General features: G+C 40.5%; 1 protein-coding gene across 1 annotated transcript in view; it reads left to right on the top strand.

The window, feature by feature from the left end:
* The window catches only part of BLTP3A (bridge-like lipid transfer protein family member 3A), a 59,328-nt gene that overhangs the window by 22,302 nt on the left and 23,546 nt on the right, over positions 1-13,480 (top strand). Inside the window, exons 2-8 of the mRNA XM_019456825.2 lie at positions 4,933-5,095; positions 5,197-5,235; positions 5,941-6,032; positions 8,417-8,606; positions 8,923-9,063; positions 9,494-9,664; positions 10,343-10,535. Coding sequence (XP_019312370.1) covers positions 4,933-5,095; positions 5,197-5,235; positions 5,941-6,032; positions 8,417-8,606; positions 8,923-9,063; positions 9,494-9,664; positions 10,343-10,535 — 989 coding nt within the window. The remainder of the gene's footprint in view (positions 1-4,932; positions 5,096-5,196; positions 5,236-5,940; positions 6,033-8,416; positions 8,607-8,922; positions 9,064-9,493; positions 9,665-10,342; positions 10,536-13,480) is intronic.

Raw genomic sequence — 13,480 nt, 5'->3', positions numbered from 1 at the left:
CAAGATAAGTCCACCTGGTTACTATCAGGATAAAATGAGCACAGGGTTCTCTATAGAACTTCCCTGAAGAAGTCAGTGCTGTCATTTGCCAGATGACATGGCTACAAAGTTCATAGAACTCTGCTGATTATCACCTATACACCTGTTGTTTTCAATTGGTTGGTCTTGCCTTTACAAGCTTGATTTTGACTAGATTAATTGATAACTTTGTTCCATGTCCTCAGTTCTCTTGTGACCCAGTAGTACTGGAGGGACAAAGGATGAAAATCTATTCTTGGAGCCAGAGTGGGGACTCTGGAAAGGCTTTCTGAGGAAGATTAATTCAGTTTTAACCTTGTTCAGATTTCAATTTGTAGACGCCTGGGTGGAAAGGATAGAAATAGGCATACTGGGAATGGAGGAGGATACATTGAGCTAGAAAGAGACCTGAGGGGTTGTCTCTTGAAGACAGCTTGAACCCTAGGATTATAATCCAGGCCTCCTGAATCTATTTTTTAAGATAATAATGTAATCCTTTTCTAAAGGCAGCAGTGGAATCCACAAATAATACTGATTACTTTTTATTGAGCACTTAACAAATGCCGGATATTTAGTGTATGTTAGTTAGCTCTGTTAATTCCACCAGTCCTGTGAAGTTGGTTGAACAGTTTGCCTAAAGTCACAGCATTAGTGAGAGAGCCAGATTTTGAGCCCAAGTCTAACCCTAAAGCCTGTGCTCTTAAACACCAAGCCATGATAAGAATAGAATTTAAAAACTTCTCTGTTCTGGAAGAATGGATTTATGCATCTCTTTTCTATCTTGAACCTCTCATTTTCCCTGCCTTCAATCACTTTAACTGATTAACTGTTAAACCATTCAAATTAAACCATTCTCAAACTTTAGAGAACAGAAGAATCACCCTGAGTTTGTAAAATGCTGATTCCTTACTCTCCTCCCCATTGTGAATCAGCATATCTGGAGTGTGGCCCAATAATCTACATGTTAAAATAAACATACACCGTGGTGATTCTACCCATTTGATCACAGGACCATAGTTTGAGACACAATTGCCCTAAATCCTGGCAAAGTTAGGGTGAAATGTAACACAAGTCTCATACTTTTTTATTCACGACTGGAAAAATGACATGTATTTTTTTATATGGAGCTGTAAATGGAGTTAGATTTTGCATAGAACACAATGTAGAAATTAGGTACAGGTTGCCTGTTCAGTGTAACCACTTTGAGAATGTCAACGTTAGCATGTGTGTAACTCATTGTTGACTGTGGTTGTTTCATTTTATTCAAAGTATGTTCCTCCTGTTTTTAGAGAGATTTTTATCATAAGGGAAATAGCTTATTTTAGTGACTCTCAGCCTGTTCTCTCCTGCATATTGAAGGGGTCCTGACTCCCATCTCTGACAGTGTCTCACACCTACTATGATTCTCAGTTGAGGCAGAGAGGTAGGGTCTTATCACAATCTGGGGAAAAGAGGACACGTACAGTTACAGTCTTTAAAACTAATTTTTTTTATCTTCAAAAATTCTTATCTTTAAGACTAATACTTCTGAAGGGTTACTCACCCCAATTTCGGAGCTGATGTGGCTTTCCTGAATACTTAAGAGTAGAGGAAGTGTTGCTAGGAAAAAATCATTGTAGTATCTTGTTTAAATATAAAGGACTTGAAAAAGAAAGCCTGCCTGTACCTAGTGGTTACAAATAATGTTAAGTTCTGTTTCTGTGTTCTTTCCTTCCCACAGGACTGTGTTTCCTCCAAGTCCCTAAGGGGCATGCACTGTGTATCTTCCTTTAGTTTCAGTTGTTGTTATTCTTGTTTTATGTAGTGGAAGTGTGTAAGATGTTCTTTCTTTTCTTTCACACCCCAGTCCTATTTCCTTATAGGTAGCCATTCCTTGAAGGAAAAGAGAAATTCTCTTTCCCTCTGTAGCAAGTTAGTTTTCAGATGATAGGAGCCATTGTAGAAAGCTTGTCTTTTGGGTTCAGAGACTAACATTGGTTCATACCCAGTAAATGTTGACTAAACATTTTTTGTGAATTAAAATCAGTAAAAGTATGTCTACGGGTATAGAATTTTAATTTTCCCTATTTAAAAGCTAATAATGAGCTTGTTGTAGTTTATGGATGCTGACAGAACACATGATACTCCTAGATCAGAGGTAGAAGACTTTATTACTCACAGCCCTGCAAGCAGCATAAGCAAATGTTTGCATTAGTTCCCCCTTATCCCCTCGTGTCCCATGGGAGTGACACAAACGGACCCAGATGGATGCTTGCAGATATTTTATAGGAATGGAACACTGAAGTAAGTGGTAAGCAAGCCTGCTCTTTGTCCTAGGGTGGGGCACATTACTTCATCCCTCAAAGCTGATCTTTGCAAACCCAGTCCTGAGAAGTGGCCCAGGTAAGGAGTGGTCAGGATCATGTGTTTTTGGTATACTCAGCAAGACATGTAGGAGTGTGAGAGACCCATGGAGGAGTAGCGCTTCAAACAGTAAGTACATACACTAGGTAATTGATAGAAATCTTAGAAAGAATTACTATGAAATATTTGCCATACAAAAATATATAAAGAGTAATATAGCCATACGCTCACCTCCCATACAGTCACCTCCCAATGTGAGAAATAAGTATTTATACAGAATGTGAGAAATAAGTATTTATATAGTTGCAGCTGACTGTGGAACCCTCCCCTGTCTCACAGGTAAGCAGTTTCCTGAATTTGTTATCATGCCATTGATTCCTATGAATCTCTAATTATCATATAGTACTTTTTTTTTTGCATGTTTATAAACTTCTAAAAATTTTTAACTATCATTTAAAAATTGTTAAAGAGTCTTTTTATATAGTACCATTTTAGTCACTGTAGAAAAAAATTGTGAAGATAAAACTCATGCACATCATGATGTTATAGTTTTGGTTTGAAAACCAAAAACACTAAAATACACCTTAGTAAAAGGAAAGGATGTATATGAACAAATAAAAGTTGGTAAATAATATGTAACTCTGAAGTCAGTTATTAGCATCTAATATGTATAAGGGCCAAGTGTAGTTATGGATGGAGGGCAAGATACAATCTATTATTGAGGTGGAAAATAGTGACTCAGAGGCAGCAACAGTGAGAATTACAGGGATGAGATTCATCTAGACAGTTTGTCATACAGGAAAGACGGATATGCTGTGAGGAACTGCCCTTAAGTTGATCTAACCAAAAAGATGAGAAGGGAACTGGGAGTAGTTAGGCAGCAGGATAGTTAGCTGAGAGGTGTGTGCGTATGTCAGGTAACCATTTTGATTAGGAGGCATGGCTAAGACCAAGCCTCTGACCTCACAAGGCTTCACATCTAATTACACAGGGGTGGTTACATATGGGAGAATTAGAGAACATCCTAAGACCCTCCATAATTATGACTTAAATGTGTATAACAGATTCTAGAGATGTAGAAAAAAGAAGTTTAATATGAGTTGCAGCAGTTGGGGAAGGAAAGCCTCAGTGAGAAGTCTTGCATTGGGCCTGGCATGGCAGACTGTGATGATGATGCTCCAGGAAAGGGGTGGCAAGAACACGTGAGCAGACTGGAGACAGTGAGCATGGAATAATGAGAAGACTGGCCTGTGTGAATTATGTCCAGGCCACTTGACCTGTAGAGTTTCCTATGGTCTGTATTTTGCTGATTGCACGCTTATGGTGCAGTTCAGCGTTTTTTCTCTGTCCTCTGTATTTCCTGCAAATTCGCAACTGGACCTAGTAGCATGATGAGATTTAGGTTCATTTACTTTGGCAGGACTATAGGTGAGGGGGTTGTTCTTTTGTCACATGAGTAAAGGGATGTGTAAGGGTCTGGGGTTTCATTTGACTATACTTAACAAGCCAACAATTAGCCTATTACCATTCACATTTTTTTTTTAATTTACCATTTTTTAAAAAGAAGTTTATTTTTGAGAGGGGGGTGGGGAAGGAGGGGCAGAGAGAGAATCCCAAGCAGGCTTTGTGCTGTCAGCGCAAAGCCTGACCTGCAGCGTGATCCCACCAACCACAACCTGAGCCAAAATCAAGAGTTGGACGCTTAACCGACTGAGCCACCCAGGCGCCCCCGTCTCACATTCTAACTTCATAGAGCTCCCTCGTCTGTTTCAAGTAGTGTTAGAAATATAATTTGCTTTCTGAGATATCCTGGTCTGTCTACTCTCCACCCAGCCCCGCCCCCACTTTTGTTTGTACAATCTCTTTTCTTCATTTGTTTTCCCTATCTTGCTCAGTTTGGATTCCTCTCCCAACAGTTTCTTTTCAACATGGGTGCTGTGTCCTAAGAAGGAACCTTGATTAGTTTCCTGAGTTTATAGGGCTAGCCTGCTCCAGGTCCTTTGGACCTCACTGGGGACCCCTTGCAGTTGACTACACCCCACTAGTTTCAACTGCTATGATCAAATTGGCCCACGTTGCTTTTCATTTAAAACTTGATTGTCTTGTAGTTCTGTTCTTTGGTTTGTCAGATGCCTTATTGCTTTCATGTTGATTTTCACAGCTGCTTATAGCACATATGTCTTGTGGCTATTGATGCTTTTTCCCTCTTGCTTTATGTGGGGGTTTATGAGGCTGCTTTGTCTTCTAGTTTTGTTATAAGTGTTATCCGTGGGCTTCTGGTGTTGCTATCTAGTTGCTTTGTTTTTATGTGGGGATTCAGAAATATCAAAGGTCTATATTGCCACTGCTATAGCCATTTCTCCAGAATCACTTGAGTAGAAAGGTGATACAATCATGAGTAGAATGATAGGTCTCACCTAACATCTTACTTGGCATAGAGACAGTGTGGTCATTAGTCAACATTTGTTCTTTAACTTTCTCTTTTCTCCAAACTAAAAAGCGTTGTTGGCTATAATGCCCATTTAGTGGATTTCCATAGAAATAATACCTTCTTATTTTTACTTTTTTCAGGTTCACCAAAAATCTTTCCCCAGACAAAATCAATTTGAGCACTCTGAAAGGGGAGGGTCAGCTGACGAACCTGGAGCTAGATGAAGAGGTTCTACAGAATGTGCTGGAGCTACCCACCTGGTTAGCCATCACTCGGGTCTACTGCAACAGGGCCTCCATCCGGGTGAGAATGGGGGTCAGAGTGCTGTTGCTGTCCTTGGCCAACAGGCATGCTTTATTGAGGGACAGCTCCCACAGCCCTGAGTCTTTGCTTTCTTCTTTCAGATCCAGTGGACAAAGTTGAAGACACATCCCATATGCTTGGTAATGGCTTTTCTTGATTGCAAGTAATCACATGGGGATGGCTGGGGTCAGGTTTTAAAAGATCTGAGAGAAGATGGGGAGGAGACCTGATAGGCTATCCTTTTTGGGAGTGATGATTGCTCTTTCTGGCTTGTCAGCTTCTCTCTCAGACAGAGTGACTACTGTCTGGGCTTATTCTGGTATTGCTATGAGGTATAATGTTAACATTGAGACACAAGACCCAGGAGTCCTGAGTTGCTTGTTTTGCTTTTTGTTTTTTATAACAAATTTGCTACCCAGGTTCTACTTTTACATTTCCTTTGGAATCCTGACAGAGGAAAAATGAGAAATGTAGTTGATGTTGACTGTCGGGTGATTATCAACTGAAAGCCCTTCATCAGTGAAAGCCCTGATCCATGCATGCCTTTACTCAAAGAGTGGAATCTCCAGGAATAGTAATCTCTGTAACTTGGATTTATGTTTTAGTTTTCTGCTATGAGCTAATCCCATACTTGTCATGGAGTTCTGCTGCTAATGGACATGGAAGAGGGAAGATGAGGCCTCTCTTTGCATTTCAGTTTGTTTATTCATTCGACAGACATTTAATGTGTGCCCACTGTGGGCACAGCACTCAACTAGGCATTAGAGTATAGAGATGGGTAATCCGCAGCGTGTGCTGTGTGGGTTTTTGTGCAGATGCTTAGCTCTTCGTGGCTTTTATTTCAGTGTCTGGATAAGGTAGAGGTGGAGATGAAGACATGTGAGGAGCCTCGGCCCCCCAATGGACAGTCTCCCATTGCCCTCGCTTCAGGACAGAGGTTAGTTGCTAATGGCCCTATTATTTCCAATATATTAACTGTTCCATATCAACTTTTACTAAAAAACAAAAGCTTTTGGGGTGCCTGGATAGCTCAGTTGCTTGAGTGTCTGACTCTTGGTTTTGGCTCAAGTCATGATCTCACGGTTAGTGAGTTCAAGCCCCCCCGTTGGTCTCTGCGCTGATAGCAGAGACTCTCCCCACCCGCCTTTCCCCTCTCTCTGCCCCTCCCCCGCTTTCTCACTCCCAAAAACAAATAAATAAACATTTAAAAAACAACCTTTTTGGGGCACCTGAGTGGTTCAGTTGGTTGAGCATCTGACTTCGGCTCAGGTCATTGATCTCACAGTTTGTGAGTTTGAGCCCCACATCGGGCTTGCTGCTGTCAACCTGTCAGCACAGAGCCCACTTTGGATCCCCTGTCCCCCTCTCTCTTCTCCTTCCCCACTTGAACTCTTCCAAAAAATAAATAAAGTCATTGCTGTACCTAAGGTCATCGAGGTTTTCTCTTATGCTGTCTTCCAGGAATTTAATATCAGTTTGTTTAAAATTTTTAAATTGTTTTTAAATTTATTTTTTAATTATATAAAATAAAAAGTTAAAGTTCCAAAGTTAAAACCATAAAACAAGATACGTTATACGTATGTATGTTTGTGTTGTCCCCTTTTTTACATAAAATACCGTGTACCATAAACACTTTCCACATTGGTTTTTTCTTTTAAAAACATATCCTGGAGATCAGTCTATAGAAGTATATAGAGCAACGTTCCTTATTCCTTTTTTTTTTTTTTTAAAGCAGGCTTTATGCCCAGTGTGGGGCTTGAATTCATGACCCGAGATCAAGAGTTGCATGTTCTGCCATCTGAGCCAGCCAGGCACCAACCCCTGCCCCATTCCTTTCTGAATCTACAGAATACTCAAAATATTTTCAGGAGGCATCGTAGTTTCTATAGCCTGTTCTCTATTGATAGATATTTGAATTATTTGTAGTTTTCTTGCTGTTACAAATAGTGCAGCAATAAATGACCTTGTTCGTGAGTCACTTAGTATTTTTCCAGCATATTTTAACTCTATTTTTTTTTAACTTATTTATTTATTTTGAGAGAGAGAGAGCCGGGGAGGGGCAGAGAGACAGAGGAAGAAAGAATTGCAGGCAAGCGCCATGCTGGCAGTGTGGAGCCCAACATGGGGCTCAAACCCACAAACCATGAGATCATGACCTGAGCCTAAACCAAGAGCCGGAAGCTTAACTGACTGAGCCACCCAGGTGCCCCTTCCAACATATTTTAAAAACCATTTTATTGAAATATAATTCACATACCATAGAATTCATCCATTTGAAGTGTATGGTTCAATTGTTTTTAGAATTTACACCAGGTTGTACAACTATAACCACAATCAATTTTAGAACATTTTAATCACCCAAACAAACCCCATACTACCTATTAGCAGTCACTCCTCATTGTCCCTTGCCTTAGTCCTAGGTGACCATTAATCTACTTTCTGTATCTATTCTGATCATCATTCTGATCATCCTATAAATGGAATCATTTACTCTGTAGTCTCTTATAGCTGGCTTCTTTCACTTAGCATAATATTTTCAAGGTTTAGATGTATTTTAGCACTATCACTACTTTATTCCTTCTTGTGGGCAAATAATATTTTATTGTATGGATAGATATACCACATTTGATTTATCCGTTCATCAGTTGAGGGACATTTGGGGTGTTTCTCCCTTTTTTGCCAGCATATTTTGGGATAGATTCCTAGAAGTGGGACTCGTGGGTTAAAGGGAAAATGTATGTATAATTTTAATAGTAATTGCTGAATTACCTTCTATAAGGATATAATTTTATGTTCCCATCAGCATTGTGTACTAGTTCTTGTTTTTCCAGAGACTTGTCAATAGAGAATATTGTCAGGCTATAGGATTTTTGCCTAATCTAATAGATGACACATGGTGTTTCAGTGTAGTTTTTTGGTAAATTATATTGAAGTGTACCATATTGAAGAATACAAATCATGTGTATATAATAGTTGAGTGATTCTTTACAAAGTTAACACATCAAGAAACAGACTACTAACTTCCAGAATCCTAGAAGTCTCCTGTGGCCTTTCTAGTTATATCCACCCCCAAGGATCACTTTCATTGTGATTTGTAACACCATACATTAGTTTCCCTAGTTTTAAAGTTATGTAAATGTAACCATATAGTATGTCATCATTTCATATATATATATGAAAAGAGAAAGAAAGAAAGAAACCATCCACAGTTCTAGCACCCAAAGAGAGACACTGTTAATAATCTTGTCTGATGTCTTCCAGCACAGAGTGCGCACAGACTCTCACATGATTCTGAACATTGGTCTGCCTCATTTGTTGTAGTGAGTATGGCTTTGCCGAGAAGGTGGTGGAGGGAATGTTCATCATCGTCAATTCCATCACCATCAAGATTCACTCCAAGGCCTTCCACGCTTCTTTTGAATTGTGGCAGCTCCAGGGCTACAGTGTCAACCCCAACTGGCAGCAGAGTGACCTCCGCCTCACCCGCATCACTGACCCCCGCCGAGGAGAGGTGACAACCCTAGTATTGCAAGAGAAGAGAATGGGGAGATCCAGAATAGGACTTCTTTTTAAAGGATACTGTTCCTGCTTTGGGGATTTCCTCAGATATTGCCCTTATTCCTGTGAACCCAAGAAGCCCTTCTGTCCAGTGTTACTGCTGCATCCTTTCCTCACTTAGGGATCTCTGTTCCGCTGCATTCTATTGGTGGGATCCCAACCGAGAATGGTGGGGGTTTCTGCTTTGCCAGTCTTTTCCCCCTTGGACTTACTGCCTCTTGGTTAATTTCATCCACAGAATTAAGGGAATTTACTCTCTCTCCTTCCAGGTTTTAACATTTAAGGAAATAACTTGGCAAACACTTCGAATCGAGGCAGATGCTACCGACAATGGTGATCAGGATCCAGTCACCACTCCATTGAGGCTTATTACCAACCAAGGCAGGATCCAAATAGCCCTCAAAAGAAGAGTGAGTATATTTTCTGCCCTCATGAAAACTTCCATGTTTTATTCTCCTACACATCCTGGGAGTTGGTATTCTCTCTTGGAATGTTACTGGCTCTAGGAATGACAATTGAAAAGGACAGGCCTGTAATTTAGTGTTGCACAGAACATTTCTGTGAACATTTCCACCTCCTTGTCATCTGTATTTTGGAAACCACAGTTTTTACCCATATACAGGGACATGGACCTAGGCACCTAGCAGTTCACTTTTCCTGCTTCTTGTTAATTGCAGAAAACATTAGTAGCTTTGTAAGAAATGGACTCTCCACAGTGGTTGTTGCTTTCCTTTCATGTTCTGGGGATTAAAAGCCATTTCTGAAGTTGACTGGGCAAGAGTCACTTTGAGTTGGAATAATACAAGATGTTGAACTTCATGTTCTGTGTGTCTCCTTCAGACCAAAGATTGCAATGTGGTAGCCTCCAAGCTGATGTTCCTGTTGGATGATCTGCTCTGGGTGCTGACTGACTCACAGCTCAAGGCTATGATGAAGTATGCAGAGTCGCTGAGTGAGGCCATGGAGAAGTCAGCCCAGCAGAGGAAGAGCCTGGCCCCTGAACCTGTACAGGTTAGAGGCGTGGGGCTAGGGAGATGGTAGGCCAGACCTAATTCATATCAACATAGGTGGAGTCTAGACTTTACTAGGCTTATTTGGAGCATTTTTCATTTACTTCTAGATGTGCATAGGTTTTGTTTGTGTGTCTGATTTATTTATTTATTCTGTTCATTGGGTGCCTCCAGTGTGTTAGCTTATTACATAGTGCTGGCCACTGGAAAGGGAGAGTATAATAAACTTCTTGTTTTTGTCCTTGGAGCTTTCACTGTCTTAAAATACTTACTGTCAACAAGCTATTACAACATGATGTGTATAAAGGTAGACACTGTGCCATGAGAGCACAAAGAAGAGGCATCTAACTACACAGACCGAAAGGGGTCATTTAAGAAAGACTTCCTGTAGGAGGTGTTTTGGCATCAGTGAGCTAAGTCCTGGGGGGGTCAAAGCTTGGGGGGCAATTCAAACTGAGAACAGAACTCTGACAATTACCACACTAATTATAATTAGGCTTTTTGCAGTTTGGGTTATTTAGGTGGGACAGACCTACGTGAGCTACCAGGTGAACACTTACGAAAGGGAAGAGTCATCTTGCTAAAATGTGGTTTTCTTCAGACTGAAATAAAGCTTAAGAAAGCTTGTGAGGAGCCTGCCTGGGTTTGGACTTCTTATTTTTCTCTCTGTCACATATAGATCACTCCACCTGCTCCCAGTGCCCAGCAGTCCTGGGCCCAGGCGTTTGGTGCCAGCCAAGGCAGCAGCAACAGCAGCAGCAGCCGCCTCAGCCAGTACTTTGAGAAATTTGATGTGAAAGAGTCCTCCTACCATCTGCTCATCTCCCGCCTGGACCTGCACATTTGTGACGATAGCCAGTCTCGGGAGCCAGGTACCCTGTTTGGCCTGAGCCTGGGCTGGGTGGTCCATCACTGCCTTCAGCTCTGGACAAAGCTTCGGGATGGAAGGCTCTTTTCAAGATGCCATGGAGCACTTTGGTTGGCTTCCCTTAATCAGGGCATTCCTTGAGCCTCAGCCTCTGTGGCATCTCTGTTTTTGTTGGTGTGAGGTAGTACTCTTTAGCCTTAAGGCAGCAGGACCACCTGCAATACTTAATAAAATACAGGTGCCATGCTATTCCTAGACCTCCCTAAGTCAGAATCTTCAAGGGTAGAGCTCAAGCATTGTATACTTTCTTTTCTCCCCAGTGTCCCTTGGCCAATGCTGACCACTGATAGAAGCTATTAGGAAAGAAAATTCAAGTATAGGAAACCCCAGAATTTTCAGATTTTTGAGTCAATTTAAATAATTTTTATGTGTAAATGCCCTCTTCCCAAGCAGAGAGGTTATGTTGTATTCTCGTCATGCTTTTACATTCATTAGGGCCATTGGTATTACATACACGTATATGTTTTATTCAAAATGAAAAAGGAATTGACTCATTTTGTCTTCATGAGTCTTGGGGAAATCACTTAGCCTCTTGCTTAACCTCTTTGAGTTTCATCATTTGTGAACTTGAGTTAAATCATATCTTACTCGTTTACCTCATTGGTTGTTGTCAGGCTCAAATGAAATAATACACTGAATTGGAAGACCTTAATTATAGGCACATGCTCAGTATTATTATTCCTTTGCTGCCTCTTCCTTTAATACTCTGCCTGTATTTCCTTTATACTCCCCTTTGCACCAGCTCTTGGCTTTAGATACTCTCATATGGTAGATTTTTCTTGTGCTGCTGTATCCTTTCTGAGGGTTAATGTCTGCCTCTTTAATGACCCCTAGACTCAGTTTCCTTGGGGGAACTTACCTTTTCTTCCTGGGGCACCAAGCAGCATTATCTTTCTTGCTTTGCTGTTCTGTGGTGTTGAAGTGACTTCAGTCCCTGTCTACTCCCACTCTGAGAGAGCTGAGAGGAGCAGTGACAACATAAAGATTGCTTTTGCGACCACAAGAAATAAATTGCTCACTGGTTAGCCACCCACTTATTTTGGAAGTTCTTTGCTAAAACGATTATTGTTTTGTTTGGTTGTTTCTTCCAAGTGTTACTATAAAGGCTTTGGGTTTTTTCCTCTTGTTTTGTCTTGGATCTTTTCATAGGTCTTTATTAAGAGTGTATTATTGAGAATTTGACCCTTTTGCTTGATGAGGAGTATTTAGCACTGTCGTCTTCATGTGACAAGGTCCCATAACCCACACTAAGATGTAAATGACTACCCTCCCTTGCAGTCCCTATTTATTTATTTATTTATTTATTTATTTATTTATTTATTTATTTAGCTAAATTAATATATTTGCTGGAATTTAAGAACTTTTTGTATGAGATAGTTTTAGATAGGGAGAAAACTTCCAACCTGCCATACCCAGGTGTGATGTATGACTCTGTAAAGGAATAAGGAACAGTTCTTGTGAATTTGACTCTTCTCCTGGGATCTGGGGAGAAAAGGGAAGGGAGAACTAGGTGGCACAGAAAGCATTCTAAAGTTCTCTGGAATTGTTCTGTCTAATATGCAGCCACATATGACTACTGTTGGCTGATCCAAATTGAGATTGGTTGCAAGTGTAATTTCCACATGGGATTTTGAAGATGTAGTAGAATAAAAGAGTATAGAATACCTTGATAATTATTTTCATATTGGTTATATGTTGAGATGATAATATATTGATTATATTGGTTTAAGTTGTATGTATTGTTAAAATTAATTTCACCTTTTTAAAAAACTGTTTTCCATGTAGCTACTAGAAAATTTAAAATTATTTATGGCTCATGTTATATTTCTGTTGGATAGCATTTTTTTCAAACTCTCTGTCTAGTATGGTAGTCAATAGCCACGTGTGTCTGTTAAAATTAAAATAAAATAAAATGAAAAAATCAGCCCCTAATTTGCACCACCCACATTTTAAGTACTCAGTGTAATCTACAGACCATAGAAGATATTCATCATCACAGAAAATTCTTTTGGACAGTGCTGCTCTAGAGGCTCCTTGCTACATCTACCTTCTTTTCTCATTAAGGGACATGATAGCCTGGGATGTTGGGCCCTTGAGTAACACACTTACCTATTCTGTGGCATTAGAGGTGAAATTATTGGAAACTGGGTGGGTCCTTGGGCACACCTTGGCTTGAGGTGGGGCAGCACTATCTCTTAAAATTCAGAAAAGCAGGGCACCTGAGTGGCTTAGTTGGTTGAGAGTCCAACTTCAGCTCAGGTCATGATCTCACAGTTCATGGGTTTGAGCCCCACATCAGGCTCTGTGCTGACAGCTCAGAGCCTGAAGCCTGCTTCAGATTCTGTGTCTCCCTCTCTCTCTGCCCCTCCCCCACTCCTCTCTCTCTCTCTCTCTCTCTCTCTCTCTCTCAAAATAAATAAACATTAAAAAAAATTCAGAGAAGAGGTTAGTGGTTGATGGAGAAAAGAGTGTCACCGCTTTTTTTATTTTATTTTATTTTATTTTATTTTATTTTATTTTATTTTATTTTATTTTATTTTATTTTTATTTTGGGGAGAGCACAAGCAGGGGAGGGGTAGAGAGAGGGGAACAGAGGATCTGAAGTGGGCTCTGTGCTGACAGGCTGGCAACAGTGAGCCCAGTGTGGGGCTTGAACCCATGAGCCATGAGATCATGACCTGAGCTGAAATAGGAAGCTCAGTTGACTGAGCCACCCAGGCACTCCTTACTTGCTTCTTTTTAACTCTTTTTCGTCTGGATGAGGCCTGTGAGCTAAAAACTTTCTTTCTTTATCTCTCTTAAGGCCAAGCTTTCCTCATCCCACAGCTCATTGGAGAACTTTAGTCATTTATGGACACTATTTACCATTTATGTCCCATATCTGATTAT

This window comes from Panthera pardus, unplaced genomic scaffold, assembly GCF_024362965.1.
Source record: "Panthera pardus isolate Hobbes unplaced genomic scaffold, ASM2436296v1 HiC_scaffold_17, whole genome shotgun sequence".
Lineage (NCBI taxonomy): Eukaryota > Metazoa > Chordata > Mammalia > Carnivora > Felidae > Panthera > Panthera pardus.
This window is presented reverse-complemented; position numbering and strand designations above follow the sequence as displayed.